The sequence below is a fragment of the Lissotriton helveticus genome, chromosome 2_1, assembly GCF_964261635.1.
Source record: "Lissotriton helveticus chromosome 2_1, aLisHel1.1, whole genome shotgun sequence".
Classification (NCBI taxonomy): domain Eukaryota; kingdom Metazoa; phylum Chordata; class Amphibia; order Caudata; family Salamandridae; genus Lissotriton; species Lissotriton helveticus.
In genome coordinates this window covers 343,116,323-343,132,685 of record NC_136059.1, presented here as the reverse complement: position 1 = coordinate 343,132,685, position 16,363 = coordinate 343,116,323, and the positions used below count along the sequence as shown (strand labels likewise).

Sequence of the window (16,363 nt, the reverse complement as noted above, 5' to 3'; positions counted from 1 at the left end):
ACAACCCAAGAGAGAGACCTAATTTAAGGTTCAATCAAAATCAATATATGCCCCAGAATGAGTTAAGGTATATATATAATATTCCAACTCACAGCCGGTTTGAACAAGCCTTCTCAAATTTAGAAGATCAGGACTGACTGGGGAACGGGGAAAGTTACACCACATCTGAGAAGGTAAATAATGATAATGAAAATGAGGTATATTCAATGGCCATTAAAGCTAAAACTATTCAGGGAATAGCAGTATACGATCAGATTCCCCCAACCAAAGCCACAAATGATGATGCAATTCCAACCCCGTTTAAAGCGAAGATGAGCACAGATAAAGGTGTTAGGAGCAAGTTAGCCAGCTCTTTATTTCAGCCTGACTTGTCAATCATTAGCTGGAACGTTGCTGGGTTAGAACCAAGATTGTCAGACCCGCAATGGGTGCAGCTATTGGATGACAAAGATATTATTATGTTTCAGGAGACATGGGCTACAGGAAATTTGCACATAGAGGGCTACCATTGTTTCAGTGTGACCGCACCGAAGCCTGACTTTGGACGTGCAGTGGGTGGACTATTCATCGGGATTAAAATATTAGCTGGTGGTACTATTAGAGATCTATCAGTAGGGAACCCGAACATACAGGTCCTTGAATTCAAAAGAAAGACCCGGATCTATTTAATAAATTTTTATAATAATGATTTTAATTTTGTACCTAACAAGAATTTTGTAGCTCTCTCTAAGATTTTACGGAATCTGGAATTAAATTCAGATATAGAGGAGAAGATAGGGATACTCATTGGGGAGGATTTTAATGCAAAAATTTCAAAGAACGATCAGTCTGAGGGAAAAAACCTAGATCAAGCAGAACGAAGGGGTATTGAATTAGAAAATATGCTAAATGAGCACATCCTTGGTAACGCCTTGGATGTAGGTCATACCTCTAGCACCTATTGTGCCCCTACGTTTAGAGGTAGGGATTGTTCCTCAACCATTGATTTTATTTTTATGTCCCCCCACTTAATAGACCGGATAACAAAGTCCACAGCATTGGAAACATCATTTGGAGACCACAATCCTCTTATAGTCACCTTGCATCTAGGGCCTAACCCAGTATATGCTAACTTAAATGGCGCTAGGGACATTACACCCTCGGGAGATGGCCTGCGATTAAAATGGAGGGGAGTTGATAGTGGGACTATATTAGAAAATGTGAAAAAGGAACATCCCCACCTAATCTCCTCCTGTTTATCCTCTAATGGGAATCCCCTCAGGATAATCGCTGACTTTGGCAAATTATGTCTTGCTATAAAAACCTGTTTATTGGTCCCATTGCCAAAGAAAGAGAAAGACCCGAGGTGGTTTGACCCCGCCTGTTCATTGGCAAACAGGGCATTGTGTAAGGCACTAACTAACAAGCCCAGATGCACAGCAGAGGTACAGGCAGCTAGGAAATATTACAAACTTAAAATAGCTGAACGGAAAGCTGCATTACTGACGGAGCAGTGGGAGTCACTGGTTGGAAGTGCAAATCAGAAGAGCAGCGGCCCCTTCTGGACTGCCGTCAGGAAAATGCGAGACATGGGCAAACAATTAAATCTAATTAGCTGTAATATAACCAGCAGTGTTTGGGAGGCCCATTTTTCAATAATATATGCTTCACCAAGAGAGGTAACAACAAGTTTTGTTCCTGGTCAACTGTGCTGCCTACAGTTTGGTTTCCATGAGGTAGAAGTAGCCATCAGTCAGAGCCTTGGCAACAAGGCTCCGGGTCCTGATGGACTCCCTGTAGATGTTATTAAGTTTAGTCCGGATCTATGGGCACCGATTCTTCTTAATGTTTTTAATAGTCTGCCCTCTGTGCCCATGCCTGATACTTGGTCCATGAGCACCATAGTTCCAATCTTTAAAAAGGGCGACAGATCAGACCTGGTCAATTATCGTCCAATCTCACTTTTGGATAACACTTTAAAAATCCTGGGGCGAGTCCTTTATAACAGGATTTTGAAGTGGACAGAAGATCGTGACTTATTGGACCCCTGTCAGATGGGATTCAGGAGCAAGGTGGGCACGGTGGAGCAATGTCTGAATTTGAAGTTAATAATCGACAAGTATAACATCGCTCGATCGTCCCCTATTTACCTTGCATTCATGGATCTTTCATCCGCCTTCGATCTAGTCAATAGATCCAAATTATGGTCCATCCTTTTGGACTATGGACTGGACGAAGCTCTTGTTAATTTCTTGGCCTATCTCCATACTGACCTTAAGGCACAGGTCAGGATCGGGACAGGCGGGGAAGTCTCAGGACCTATTAAAATAGGTAGGGGGTAAGACAGGGGTGCGTTTTAGCTCCCCTGCTTTTCATTATTTATATTAATGGCCTAGCTAAATCCCTAAAACAAGTGACTACAGATGTGCCAACTATCCAGGGACACCCACTAAAACTTTTATTATACGCAGATGATGCGGTTCTTATGAGACGCACACCCAATGCCCTCCCCTCACTTATTAAAACTTTTGTTCAATATATGGAGGGTTTAGATCTGCGTGTGAATTTTAAAAAATCTTTTATTATGGCATGTGGGCCTGGGAAGCGGAAGCTCAACACTATACATGTAGGGACAGATAAATTAGAATCTGTGAACACATTCCCATATTTAGGGTTGGTTTTCGCTGCGAACGGCTCATGGAATGGGCATTTGGCCCACGCCACGGGCAAGTTCTCGAAAGCCACCAATTCTATTTTGAGCTTGTCACGCCCAAAGAAAATAGGCGCCACTAGAGCTATTTAAAAAAAATGTAGGCTACAGTGTGTACCTGTAGCAACATATGGGGCAGATGTTTGGGGTCTAGGGACAAGTCCCAGCATTCAACGAGAGGAAAAGCGGTTCTGTAGAAGAATGCTGGGCGCCCCAATCTCATCCTCTGAGTTCATTTGTCAAAAGGAATTAAACCTCCCTTATACATGTGACTTTATCAGACCTAGGCCAACAAAATCTACAATGTCCCAACCAGATGGACACAGATATGTCATAAAAGTTTAAACACATAACACACCTCCTATGTAAAGGTTAGAACATATCCGAGTGTGTAGCAAGACAGTTTCTTAAAAAAGGGAAGGAGGGACTAGTCCTTCTTAATGTCAGTTAACATGAGAATAATACCAACAGCTCCACAGTTAAGTATGTCAAAAAATATGTTTACAATTTATTACACACATGATTAAAATACAATTTCCACATGAATTTCATAAAAACATAAAAACATCTTATACATCACAAAACAATTAATTATTAAAAAGAAAACTACAGTCGATGCGGCGTTTCGGTGATGGTGTTCACCTTCTTCAGGACAGTTTTCTTGCAGTATCTCTCTATTACTCATAGAGTTACAGCAATGCTTGACAGTCAAATTCTATCTTGTCTGAGGAGATATCTCATAGTACAGATCATTTAAAAACAATTTAGAATTCTGAGTTGCTTGGTTGGAGCCACCGTGTTGTGTTATTATCTTTAACCAACTAAAAATGATAGGTATATCACGAAGCCAGATACGGGCTAAGTGTAGGTCGCATTTGGATACTGCCAACCCCTCAAGGTACCGTCATGGGTGAATGTCACGAGATTTTCTTGATCTGATCCTCTGAAGATTCAGATAATTCAGTGCAGGAGAAAACAGAAATACGATACGATTGATACGAATAGCTCTATTTGTATCAAGAGGCTGGTTGGATGCAGGGAGGCCGTTCTAAACCTTGAAGGTCTCGGCAAGAAGGCATTATTTTTCTGTTTTCTCCTGCACTGAATTATCTGAATCTTCAGAGGGTCAGATCAAAAAATCTCGTGACATTCACCCATGACGGTACCTTGAGGGGTTGGCAGTATCCAAATGCGACCTACACTTAGCCCGTATCTGGCTTCGTGATATACCTGTCATTTTTAGTTGTTTAAAGATAATAACACAACACGGTGGCTCCAACCAAGCAACTCAGAATTCTAAATTGATTTTAAATGATCTGTACTATGAGATATCTCCTCAGACAAGATAGAATTTGACTGTCAAGCATTGCTGTAACTCTATGAGTAATAGAGAGATACTGCAAGAAAACTGTCCTGAAGAAGGTGAACACCATTGAAATATCACCGAAACGCCGACTGTAGTTTTCTTTTTAATAATTAATTGTTTTGTGATGTATAAGATGTTTTTATGTTTTTATGAAATTCATGAGGAAATTGTATTTTAATCATATGTGTAATAAATTGTAAAAATATTTTTTGACATACTTAACTGTGGACCTGTTTGTATTATTCTCATGTTAACTGACATTAAGAAGGACTAGTCCCTTCTTCCCTTTTTTAAGAAACTGTCTTGCTACACACTCGGATATGTTCTAACCTTTACATAGGAGGTGTGTTATGTGTTTAAACTTTTATGACATATCTATGTCCATCTGGTTGGGACATTGTAGATTTTGTTGGCCTACTTACCCAGTCCCTATTATTAATTGTAGGGTACCTCCCTTTCTTTCAAACCTTTATCAGAACTAGACCAGCTCTATTCTGTATTAGGATCTGGAGGAACAATTCAGCTGCCCTAACACAGGATATTATAAAAGACTGTCTTAAATGCGAACAGGGCCTAGCTATCCCCTGGCTTGCGGGAGTTTCAAAGACATTGCATGCCGTGGGTAGGGGAGATCTTTTCTCTGATCCACTTAGGATTGAGCCTAAAGATAAGAACGAGGTCAAACAAGCTCTATATGCATTTTATAACTCAGAAAGAATGGGAAGGGAAACACTTAAATCCACCGTTGCGACATACATGGGGAATGAAGTGTGTAGACAACCACTTCCATCCTACCTCACTCTCCCCATGACCAACTGGGAAAGATCATTGTTATTCCGCCTCAGGGCAGGCTCTGTGAAATTTTTATTGGGTTTCCATTTGGGTTATTGTCATACAGCACACTATAACCCATGTCCGTGCGATGGTACAAGTACACAGAATGATTTACACTTCCTATTCTTCTGAAAATTTTATTTAAAGTATATCAATTGGTTTTTAACCCCATATTTTAGAAAAAGAAGACCTCTCTCTTTAGGGGAGTTTTATTTAATGTTGCTTTCACTGGACACAGATGAACTAACTTTTCGCACAAGCACTTTTTTGAGACTGATATCTCGCGTACGCAAAATGATGGAAAATCCCTGAAAATGTGACCTATGAGAGCTGTAACAAAATTTTTGATTATGATCACTGTAAATTGATCTATTTATGAAATGGTACTGTTTGTTTTTATAGTTGTACTTTTATGGATTTTATGAAATTCGAATAAAGGTCTTTTGAATTGAATTGAATTGAATACACGAGATTCCACAAAGACAAGGTAAGCGCTGTGCAGGCGAAACCTAAAAAAGCCTATGATGCAGACAGTGCTTGTGTGGCTTGGTGCAGCATACTTTAACATCAGTAGTGAAATGTCTTCTACGGGAATCTTCTTGCGAAGTGTAGCGTCTTGCTGTTGTTTGGAAGAAGTGAGAAAGGGAAAATATGATATTTGTCTTAAGTTGATAAAACAGTAGTATCTTCACGATATTTCGTGAAACCTGCATCGGAGAAAGTTTCCCTGAATCGGAGTAAGTTTGCCTATCATCACAAACAAAACCATACTAGCGAGGCACGTTTTCGCCAGGTACTACAATAATTCGAAATTACATTTTTTTTTTCTTTTGCAGTTTTACATGAGCACTAGTTACGTTACAAGGATACATTCATTTAATTATGTAGGGCAGAGAGTGTAGCTGCAACAGACTAGATTTTGGCAAACTTTCGTAATCAATTCATGAGATAAAGAAACCAAGCTCATTTAATGCGGTTTCTATTTAATAGGCAAACGAGATAACAAACACCTTACTCCAGAAAGGAGGACTCTGTCTGTGACCAGTAGAGGGAGGCGTTTCCCAATTAACACACCAGTTGTGCGAGGCTTATCGCACCTTTCCACCAATGACTGTTTTCGTCGTTCAGCAGCGCCAAGAAGTTTCCATAGTAACAAAACACTGGCATGTTTAGTTCAATCTCTACCTGACACATGTCAATGAAGCAGCCATCTTGTTTGGGTTATTGAGATTCCTGTTACAGCGAAAGGCAAACAAATTAGATGCAACCCCCTAAGGAAACATACCGGCTTAACGATTCAACGAGGGAACGTTTGTAATGAAATGAAAACCAGATCTGTATTGTTTTTCCTGCTACTTCATTTGTTGTGGTCAATATGTGTAAACGAAGAGAATACTGCTTTAGCTAGGGACAAGAATGCGAGGCAATTCCCAATCTATTCCACTTTCTACGTCTACGTACAAACCACTGGGCTACCCTTTTGGACATTGACTCTTGCGTCACTGCAGCCTCGCTTACACGGAGAGAGTTTGCCCCATTCTAAAAGGTGCTTGTGTTCTAGACACCGCTGTCTCCACGCGGAGAAGGCAGCTCGCCTTGGCCTCCATAGCCTCACTCACCCACAGGCCGGGATAGCCGTAGCTCCTCGTTCAGCCACTGGCACATTATGTCCGACATGATGTGCTTGCCAGAGATACAGCGGGCGCGGCGAAGATTTTGCCCAGGTTTCCAGTGCGGTTAAACGGCACCAGAGTATCCCTGTGCAGAGAGCCGCGTCCCGTTACCAAGGTGATGGCTGATGAAGAGCTGGGCGTGAGAGAGCTGCCTACCTCCTTCCCGAGTTGGTGATTTAGCTCACAGCGCCCTCTGCTGGTTGCCAGCGGCACCTTCAGCGTCGTCAAGGCGACAGATTGATACTGCCATCAAATACAGTGACTTTCCCATTACAGTTACAATTACATAACCCCCAAGTGTGCTTCATTCACATCGTTTTACCGCCGTAGCTTTCCAATACATTAATCACAGGCGTAATTAGAGTTGCTTCATGATTTAGAGAAAAATACCGTACATGATGAAAAGACCCGGAGCTGGTATTTGAATAAGCATTTCTACCCCATGTAGTCTTTTTATTTAACATGACAACTCAGTCTGTTCGCTTTTGTAATACTTTTAGATTAGTTAGTTCAATCTCTACTTTCCTACTTGTATTTTCTACGTTAAGCTAATATCAAACGGGAAAATACTAGATGTCGATGGTCTACATTTATAAACTGGTTCCGATCCGATAAAGAAATACTAGACACTTTAAGGATAATGTAGATTTTCCTAGTTATTATGACGGAAAGTCTTAATTTTATTAAAGACACGGAGGCGAGTATTATGCTTTCTTATCTTGCATTTATTACTATAGCAGCCAAGATAAGTGCAAGAACTACAGTTCCCAGAGGGCCAGGCAACAACTGGGCCATGGGAACGAGAAAAAACGAGAGTATAATAACCAATCAGCAGTCACAACATAGATAAGAGTACACACTGACTGCGCAGCTTCCTCTTTTTGCTGAGAGACAGTCAGATAACATTTGAAAATAAAGGAAAAATAGCCATAACCAGAAAGAACGTCAAAGTCCAGGAGCATAAATCCTTAATCACTGGAATCCAGAGCCAAAGTCCAACGATAGTATCTGTAGAAGGAGCTGGAAGGACCGGAGGGGAAATCCAAGCAGGAGATGAACGGAGCCGCTGGAGGGAAGATCTTCTATGAGGAGGCAGGCGGTAAGGCTGGATTCGCTGTTGGGAGGGAGAACACATGTTAATAGTGTAGCGGCGGGATAATACTCGCCTCCGTGTCTTTAATAAAATTAAGACTTTCCGTCATAATAACTAGGAAAATCTACATTTTATGGCAAGACCGGAGGCTCCTATTATGCTTGTTTAAAGCAAATCAACAACATCAGAAGCAACAGAATGAATAGGCTTACAATAAAACATGCGGAAAATACTGTCATTGGACCAATCTGCTGATCTCAGTATGTCCTCTAAGCGGGAGCCAGCCCAAAAGGCCTTAGAAGCCATGGCTCCCCTAGCCGAATGAGCTCCGAAAACAGAGACATCAATACCGGCAAGGGACATAATCCAGCGGACCCACCTGGCAAGTGTAGGGGAGGAAACAGGAAGGTGGGGTTTACGAAAGGAAATGAGGAGTTTAGAACAAGAGGGCGTTCTGAGATCAGCGGTCTTGTGTTCATACATTTTCAAACACTGCCCCACACAAAGTTGGGGTTGATCGGGGAAATAGGGATAAAAAACAGAGTCTAAGTTAGTCTTCGTGCGTCTGCGAATCTGGAACAGCACACCTGTAGGGGAAAAATGGCGAGAAGAAACATCCAAGGCTCTAACATCAGAAACTCTTTTGATAGACACCAAGCAAAGTCACATAGTAAGTTTGGCCGATAACATTTTGAGAGACAAAGCAGAATTAGAGGGCCAATCCAAAAACAGTTTAAGTGCAACAGAAACATCCCACAAAGAGGTATACTTAGCCAACGGTGGTTTAGAGCATCTAACACCCTTGAGGAGGCGACAAATAAGAGGATGAGCGCCTACAGGCTTACCATCAATTTGGGCGTGATTGAGGGAAATGGCAGAGCGGTAGAGGTTGATAGTTCGATAGGCCTTCCCAGCGCTGGCCTGAGAAGCTAAGAAATTGATAACAAAACTTAGAGAGGCTGAAAAGGGATCGAGAGACCTTTCCAGACACCAGCTTGCCCAAAGAGACCAGGCGGATCTGTAGGCTTTGGAAGTGCCTGGAGCCCAGGCCTGGCTGATAAAGTGAGCAGCCTCTTGTGAAATGAAGATGTTAGAAGGGGAAGGCCGGAAACTTTCCAGGCCGACAGAATGAGGGAGTTGTCCAGGATCAGACTGTGACGCTCGCCTTGAGGGTTGAGAAGAAGATCGTCGAAGGACGGCAGAAGTACAGGAAAATCCATCGCCATTTCTAGAAGAACAGGGAACCAGATTTGAGCTTGCCAGAAAGGAACCAACAGTACTAGAGAGGTTTCCTGACGGCGGACTTGCGCCAGCACTCTGTTGATCATAAGGAAAGGAGGAAAGGCATAATTGAGTTGACAAGACCAATCCTGGAGGAAGGCATCCGTGGCAAGAGCTAAGGGGTCTGGTCGCCAGCTGAAAAACTGGGGCAATTGGGAATTGAGGCGAGAAGCAAAGAGATCGATAGAAAAGGGACCCCACAAATGTGAAAGAGAAAGGAAGACGGAGGGACAAAGCCTCCAGTCGCTGGAGTCGCGCAGGAACCTCGAGTGCCAATCCGCTACTGAATTGAGGTCGCCTGGAAGATACTCCGCTGTCAAGGAGAGATGATGGGCTAGGCAATATTCCCACAGGCTTTTCGCTAAGTCTGTTAGAGGTTTGGACTTGGTTCCGCCGAGATGATTTATGTAGCGAACCGCAGAAACATTGTCCATGCGTAAGAGAATGGAACAGCGGATCCTGTCTTTGGAAAGACTTTTGATCGCAAAGGAGCCAGCAAGCATCTCTAAACAATTTATGTGCAGTCTGGACTCCTCTCTCGACCATGCTCCTCCAGTTGAGATTGGACCACAGCGGGCGCCCCAACCCGATAGACTGGCATCGGATTCTAATACAAGAGCTGGGGATGTGGCGAAGATAGTGCGCCCGTTCCACGCATCTAAATGGTCTATCCACCATTGCAGTTCTGTGCGGGACTCTTGGTCTAGAGCGACGACGTCTGCATAAGCTAGACCATGGCGAATGTGTCTGATCTTCAGGCGTTGAAGGGCCCGGTAGTGCAGGGGGCCCGGAAATATTGCCTGAATTGAAGAGGAAAGAAGACCGACAATCCTGGCCAGAGATCTGAGGGAGATGACAGAAAGATGGAGCACTGAGGCAATCTCCGCCTTGATTTTGGAAATCTTTGAAAGGGGGAGGCGTAAAGACGCCGCTACCGAGTCCACAAGGAAGCCCAGAAATTCCATGTTCTGAGAAGGGACCAGAGAAGATTTCTCGAGGTTTACCAGGAAACCCAAGTCCAGAAGAAGACACTGAGTGGTTTGAAGATCTGCAAGGAGACCCTGTTTGTCTAAATTCAGGATTAGAATATCGTCTAAGTAGATTATGAGTCTTATACCAAGAGAGCGAAGAAAAGCGACCACTGGCTTCAGAAGTTTTGTGAAGCACCATGGCGCAGAGGAGAGACCAAAAGGAAGAGAGGTGAAACAGTAGGTCACTCCTGACCACTGGAATTGAAGGAACTTCCAGTGAGACTGGTGGATAGGAACTGTAAGATAGGCATCTTGGAGATCCAAGCGAACCATCCAATCGTTTGGCCGAAGGGTATCCCTCAGATGAAGAATCGTCTCCATTTTGAAATGACGATACACCACAAAGTGGTTGAACCATTTTAGGTTTATGACGGTGCGTAATTTCTTGTTTTTCTTTTGGACCAGAAAAATGGAGCTTAAAAAGCCTGTAGAGTCGTAAGGAAAAATTTGAATGGCTTGTTTCTGCAATAAGGACTTTATCTCGTTTGAGATGAGATTTGCCATGTGCAAAGAGAACACGAGAGGAGGAGGGAAAGAGGTCTGGACAGGAGGAGAGTAAAACTCTATAAGATAGCCTTGAACTGTGTTGAGGACCCACGGGTCTGCACTTATGGAATGCCATTTTGGTAGAAACAGTTTTAATCGACCCCCTACAGGAGGGAAAGAAGAAAGGCTTACCTTGTTGATTGGAGTTGGTGTTGCGGTAACCTTTACGCCCTCTGCCGCGGAAACCACGGCCTCGCTGTGGATAGAACGGCGGCTTGTAGTCTTGGGTGTGGTCGTAAGAACCTTTGGAGCCTTGATTGTAGGGACGGCCGGAAGAGCGACCCCTGCCTCGTCCGGCCCGGCCAAAAACCCGAGGGGCGAAAGTCTTTTTTATAGATTGTTGAGCCTTGTCAAGAGAGGCGAAGGTAGAGACAAAGCGGCTGATGTCGCGAACCAAATTCTCCCCAAAGAGGAGGCCATTTGCCTTAGAGCCTGGGTCCATAGGAGCAAGGTTGGCTAACTTGGGGTCCAATTTGATCAAAAGACCCTTACGTCTTTCGTGGGTAATGGCTGCGTTGGCATTGCCCAAAAGGCAAAAGGCACGCTGGACCCACATGGAAATGTCATCGGCTGAAAGATCAGAACCTTCAAGACGGGCAGACTCTGCTATGTCGAAGATACGGGCTAAGGGACCCACAATGTCCAGCATTTTGTCTTGGCACGTGGACCATGCCTTGTCAACCCCGCGCCGAGGGTCTTTTCCAAATTTTGAAAAGAAAGTAAGGAGAGGTTGATCGATGGAAGGGACAAGGGTGATTTTATCAGGGAGGGCAGGTTTGGGACATTCAGACTTTAACCTAGAACGCACAGCTGCCTCTAGAGGGAGACGAAGGCGGGCAGAAATGTATTCACCAACGTGATGAGAGGGTAGCCATTCAGTCGAGTTGGGATGACGGATGGAGGACGGGTCAAACATTGGGAGACCCTCCGAGTCATACACTGGATCAAAGTTAAAGGAATCACTTTTGGGAAATTTGGGGGGAGGGGGGTCTGTGACGTCAAAGATATCGAACAAGTCGTCAGCATCAGGCATATCGTCATCCGTGTCCAAGATGGTGGAAATTACTAATTTCTTAGTAGGAGTCTCTGTGTGCTTGGATTTTTGCCTTCTTTTTGCCCTCTGAACCGACAAACCCCTCCTTAGCAGGAGGCTTGGGAGGCACTACGTCCTCGTCCATAGGCGAGTAAGACTCGCTAACCATTGCTGATGCCTTTTTAGGCTTTTGCACAGAAGCAGAGTGTTCCACCTTACGTTTTCTGCTATCCCCCGCAGATTGGGCCAAAACCTTGGACAACATGCTGACCATAGAGTTCTCCATGTTCTTAGACATTCTTTTCATGGTGACTTCAACTGCCTGTTCGACAGAATTATTAAAGAATCTGTGAAGGTCTTGTTTGAGAGACCCATTATCCAATGTAGAGGAATTCTCCTCCGAAGAACTCTCATTTTCCATGTTTCTTTAAAAGAGGTAGGTAAGGGTTCATTTTTGTGAGAAAAGAGAAAGGGGCGTGCAATAGGGGCGTGCACAAGGGCGGGTCGACTCCGGGACACAGAGCGAGGAGACCAGGTGAATGGCAGCTGAAAAGGAGCTCCGGTGTTCACAGAAGCAACCGCTTTTGAATGCGGTGGGCAGAGGCGGCAGAACGAAGCTCCGGACAGACGCTCCAGAAGCGGTAAGAACCTGCGCGAGGAGCTCGAGGACCGCGGAGCAAGGAGAAACCAAATGAAAAGGGCGAGGCGGGGGGGGGTGAGAGGAGCCGGTAAAACTGAAACCGGGCAAAAAATGAAACGCGTAACTAGCGTGAACTCAGAAGCGCAATAGCGCGAAACGAGGCATAAGAATAGTAAAACAACAGTAATTAATAATAATACCAATAACAATAGCCAAAGAACAACATATACACAGTGAGCATAGATAAGGGAACACTTATCTGACTGCGAGCAGCAAGAAAAGAGGAAGCTGCGCAGTCAGTGTGTACTCTTATCTATGTTGTGACTGCTGATTGGTTATTATACTCTCGTTTTTTCTCGTTCCCATGGCCCAGTTGTTGCCTGGCCCTCTGGGAACTGTAGTTCTTGCACTTATCTTGGCTGCTATAGTAATAAATGCAAGATAAGAAAGCATAATAGGAGCCTCCGGTCTTGCCATAACATTTTAGTGGATTCTTCTATAAAAGAAACAATAGCCTTGAAGTTGTCAGCTTTTTAGGTTACCAGTTGAGGTAAAATAATCAACACTTTCTTCTACCGTGGACCAGAAGAACGTAAATCTTGCAGATGCAAAATAACCACTGGGAGTACTATCTGTTTAGGTTCATGCATATTGCAAATTGCATTAGACCATAACTGGCAACTTTTCGACTGCTTATGTGTCACATTGCCATTTTTTCCGTGTGCACTGTGTGAGATTTTGAGCAATGTGAGCTCAAGCAATAAATCCAATTTGGAAAGATACATTTCTGAAAGGAACCTCTTTTAAGCAATGAGAAGCTCTAAAAACTGTTGCAAACTCACAGAAATCGAAAGACTCTAACATTATTCCCATTTCTTTTTTTTTTTTTTTTTGAAAAATTTGTTTTATTAACAAGTATGTAAGAACAGGTACATCAGTTCCGAAAACAGAAATCATCATATGTTTCATGGTTCTTACTATACAGTAGTGGCATGTCATTTGTCAAACATTTTCCATGGTATATACACCATTAATTTTCTCCCTAATTCCTCCCTCCCTTGCCCTCCCTTCCCCGGCACACAGTCAGATACATCCGGTATATACAGTATGCAACTTTGATATGTGTTTCTATTGACCAGTGTCCATTTTCAAACAAACTAATACAGGACTATACATTATGCAGTACTCACACAAAGTTCGCGTGTTACACCCGGAGGCCGGAGGCATTATCCACCTACGTCGCTATAATAATAGCGGGGGTGGGTCCACACGTTTTCGGCCTATCTCTCCTGTGTCTACCCATTGGTTGGTGACTGGGTGGGCGTAACATCATCCCCCGCATCGAATGCCTCCACCAAACTATTCCAATCTAGGGATATTGGGGTTTTCCTGAGTCCCCTACGCTCTTCGCGCTGCAGTGTTAGACCCTCTGCCTTCCCCCATCGTATTACCTCTGCCTGCCACATCTCTGAGGCTGGCGGTCTCGCCTATTTCCAGCGGATGGTGATGGTACGCTTAGCAAGTAACAGGGCCAGGTCCGTGAAACGCGCAGTTACGCTCCTTTTCCGCTCTGCAGGCCCCAGTCCCAACATGATGTACTCCAATGAGGTGTATGGTCTGGAAGGAGCCAGTTTACAGAGTGTGTCCTGGACCGTCGTCCAGTAGTAGCCCAGCTTTGGGCTACTCCATACCATGTGTATGAGACGCGCGTCATCCACACCACATCGGGGGCAAGTAGCAGGGGTGGTGGGGAACATCACATGAAGCCTGTAAGGGGTGAGATATGCCCTGTGTAACAACATTCTTCCCATTTCTAATATGATCAGTGTATTCAATGGATAGGTACCGTCAGGCACTGAGTACCTGTACTTCTTTAATTTAAAAGGTAGAGTATCTGCACTTGCTTGCATGAATACAATAGTTTTAACGAAAGAATGCCTCTGAGGGCACCTTTATCACCATTAATAGTTGTGCAAGTATATTTACATTAACATATAACATGTGAATGCATTTTTTTTTATTTTTTAAACTAGACTGACCATAGCAATTGTAGGCTTGTATTTTAAAATGGCTACTATCTGCTTGCCATTTTGCTCTATGTTATGCATCTTTCTTTATTCTAGGGGAAGCTGACCCAGCAATCTCAAATAATGTATCTTGGTTTTCAGATCCTATATGAAATGTTTGATTTTTCACCATCGTTCTAGAACTCGCTAATAAACTGTTGCGAAGCACCTGCAGAATACACTAGGATCAATGTATCTCATAATGTTACAGCTAACTGTAAGCTTAAAGGAGGTTGAGAATAGGCTCATTGTGTAGTAGCTTGAGAAAATAATGAGTTTGTATTATCATTTTTGGGATAAAAAAGTCCTCTGCGTGGTAAAAGATGTGTACTCCTGCCCAAAATGCCCAACTGTACTGTTGTCTGGATCACTGATGCAGATTGTTGTCATAGGTATGCACTGGTCATGCATGTGCACCATGACATAGGCCTGTCTCATTGATTGCGGTCTTGGTGTACTGGCGGAGGCTCCCCAATTGCCACCCTTATAGTGGTAAAAGGCTACAGCCGACACCAAGAGTTAAGCTGCACAAGTGCTGTGGTGGCAGCATAATGTGTAGTGATCAGTAGGAGTGAACACATCCTTTTTTCCCTGTGTCACTGGAGTGAGGCCTACAGGCTCACTCATCTTTTTTAAAGTTCTGCTGCTGTGTGCTTAGCTCACCCTTGCCTACATCAGTTAAGTGTAGTGTTGCACAGTGCAAGAGTGGTGACTGTGCTAGATGTATGTGTGCCTAGGATGGGTTCAGTACAGGGAAAGAGCAGTGCTGTGCAGTACAAATATGATTAGTGCATCTACTGAATGTATATATGGCTGAAAGGAATTCATCACATGAGATATAAAGTACTGAGCGCACAGAGTGATTGTGTGTGCTGGATGTGTGCACACCTGTAGTAGGACAAAACATAGAGGTCACAGTACTGGACAGGATGTGTGCTGTGTATGTGCACAGAGTGCAAGTGTGCCCGTAAGGGTACATTACATGGAGGACCCTGGGTTTAATTTGGGAAGCCCAGGCCTTCCTGGTGATGATATGATGAGTAGAGGAATCCCCCACACAGATTTATTTATTGCTGCATTCATGCGAGCTGGGTGGGACACACTGAAGGAAGGGAGAGACTCCCTTCCATCAGAGATGAAGCTGCTAACTCACTGCGACGGACATCCAGCTGTGAGATATACTCACTCCCATACTCACTCCCATGGCCTGTGTTGTGGGACCATCAGCTTCAGAGTCTCTCCTGCTATGACAGACAGACTTTCAAGAGGAAAAAGAGAGAGAAAAGTGTACACTTCAAAAGTGAGTAGAACCGCAACATAACATTTCAAAGACCCAGATCATAATCACATTTAGTGTCTGGAAAAAGACTATAAGACGGGGCGGTTGAGACCCCCAAATTTCTCGTCTGCCAAGCAACCAGACAGACTGTGCGAGAAGGGGAAGCTCTGCAAGACTTCTGCCTGTGACCAGGACCTGGGGCTCAGGCCTGCTAGTCTCCCTGCTGGGTAAGGGCCCATCACCAAAGAAAATCAAGACCACTTGACTTTGCGCCATCAGCACCAGTAACTGCCTGCTTGCCAAGACAAGTGTGTCCTATGAGGAAGACACGAGCGGTGGAGGGAGTTCAGTGGGGAGACTACTGAGATGACTCTCAATGCAAATTGTGAGGCGACAGCTGTGTATGAGTGATTCGGTGATCCCTGTATGCATGGAGAGGGCTGCTGTGGACTGAGCCGAGCATCAAGTGCTGTGTGGAGAGTGTGGAGAGTGCCAAGCCTGTATTGCCTCGTTGCAGTGACCCTGTGTTGCAAAGTCATCCTGTGCCCTGGGCACCACCCAACATTTTGCTGACTGATACTGGTGGTAACTGATTTTGACTGACCCTGGGCTCTGCCTAACCAGGACCAGGGCCAGTGCTAAGCTGAAAGAGACACATTAGAATACAGTTTGAATACAGTTAAAACACTTAACATACACTAGGGTACACTATGGTATGGCGGGGTACCCCTGTAAATGGCCTGTCCTACCCCATAAGCCCCTAGTATATAATAGGGCAGGGAATTGAAACTACCTAGAAGTCCCCAGTACCCTGGGTCATGGCAGCTTTTTC

General features: G+C 44.2%; 2 protein-coding genes across 3 annotated transcripts in view; both read right to left on the bottom strand.

Moving 5' to 3' along the window:
• SPEF2 (sperm flagellar and cilia associated 2) overlaps positions 1-6,687 on the bottom strand; it is a 1,151,963-nt gene extending 1,145,276 nt beyond the window's left edge. For both annotated transcript variants that reach the window (XM_078674939.1, XM_078674940.1), the window contains exon 1: positions 6,509-6,687. In XM_078674939.1, the coding sequence (XP_078531065.1) occupies positions 6,509-6,566 (58 nt within the window). In that variant the 5' untranslated portion in view covers positions 6,567-6,687. The remainder of the gene's footprint in view (positions 1-6,508) is intronic.
• A 957-nt stretch (positions 6,688-7,644) lies between these two features.
• LOC144820113 (uncharacterized) lies at positions 7,645-11,546 on the bottom strand. Its single transcript, XM_078677754.1, has 3 exons — positions 10,646-11,546; positions 8,501-8,584; positions 7,645-7,676 (listed from the first exon to the last, which is right to left on the bottom strand). The coding sequence occupies exons 1-3, from the start codon at positions 11,544-11,546 to the stop codon at positions 7,645-7,647; spliced, it is 1,017 nt and encodes a 338-aa protein (XP_078533880.1).
• Positions 11,547-16,363: the final 4,817 nt, after the last annotated feature.

What these genes read in the sequence shown, in the direction of transcription:
- LOC144820113 (XM_078677754.1), bottom strand. Translation starts at nt 11,546, where the DNA reads ATGCCTGATGCTGACGACTTGTTCGATATCTTTGACGTCACAGACCCC. An exon ending in CACCAACTCCAATCAACAAG is followed by an intron (nt 8,585 to 10,645) that starts GTAAGCCTTTCT and finishes TCAATTTCTTAG; the next exon opens with CTTCTCAGGCCAGCGCTGGG. An exon ending in CAATCACGCCCAAATTGATG is followed by an intron (nt 7,677 to 8,500) that starts GTAAGCCTGTAG and finishes CCCTCCCAACAG; the next exon opens with CGAATCCAGCCTTACCGCCT.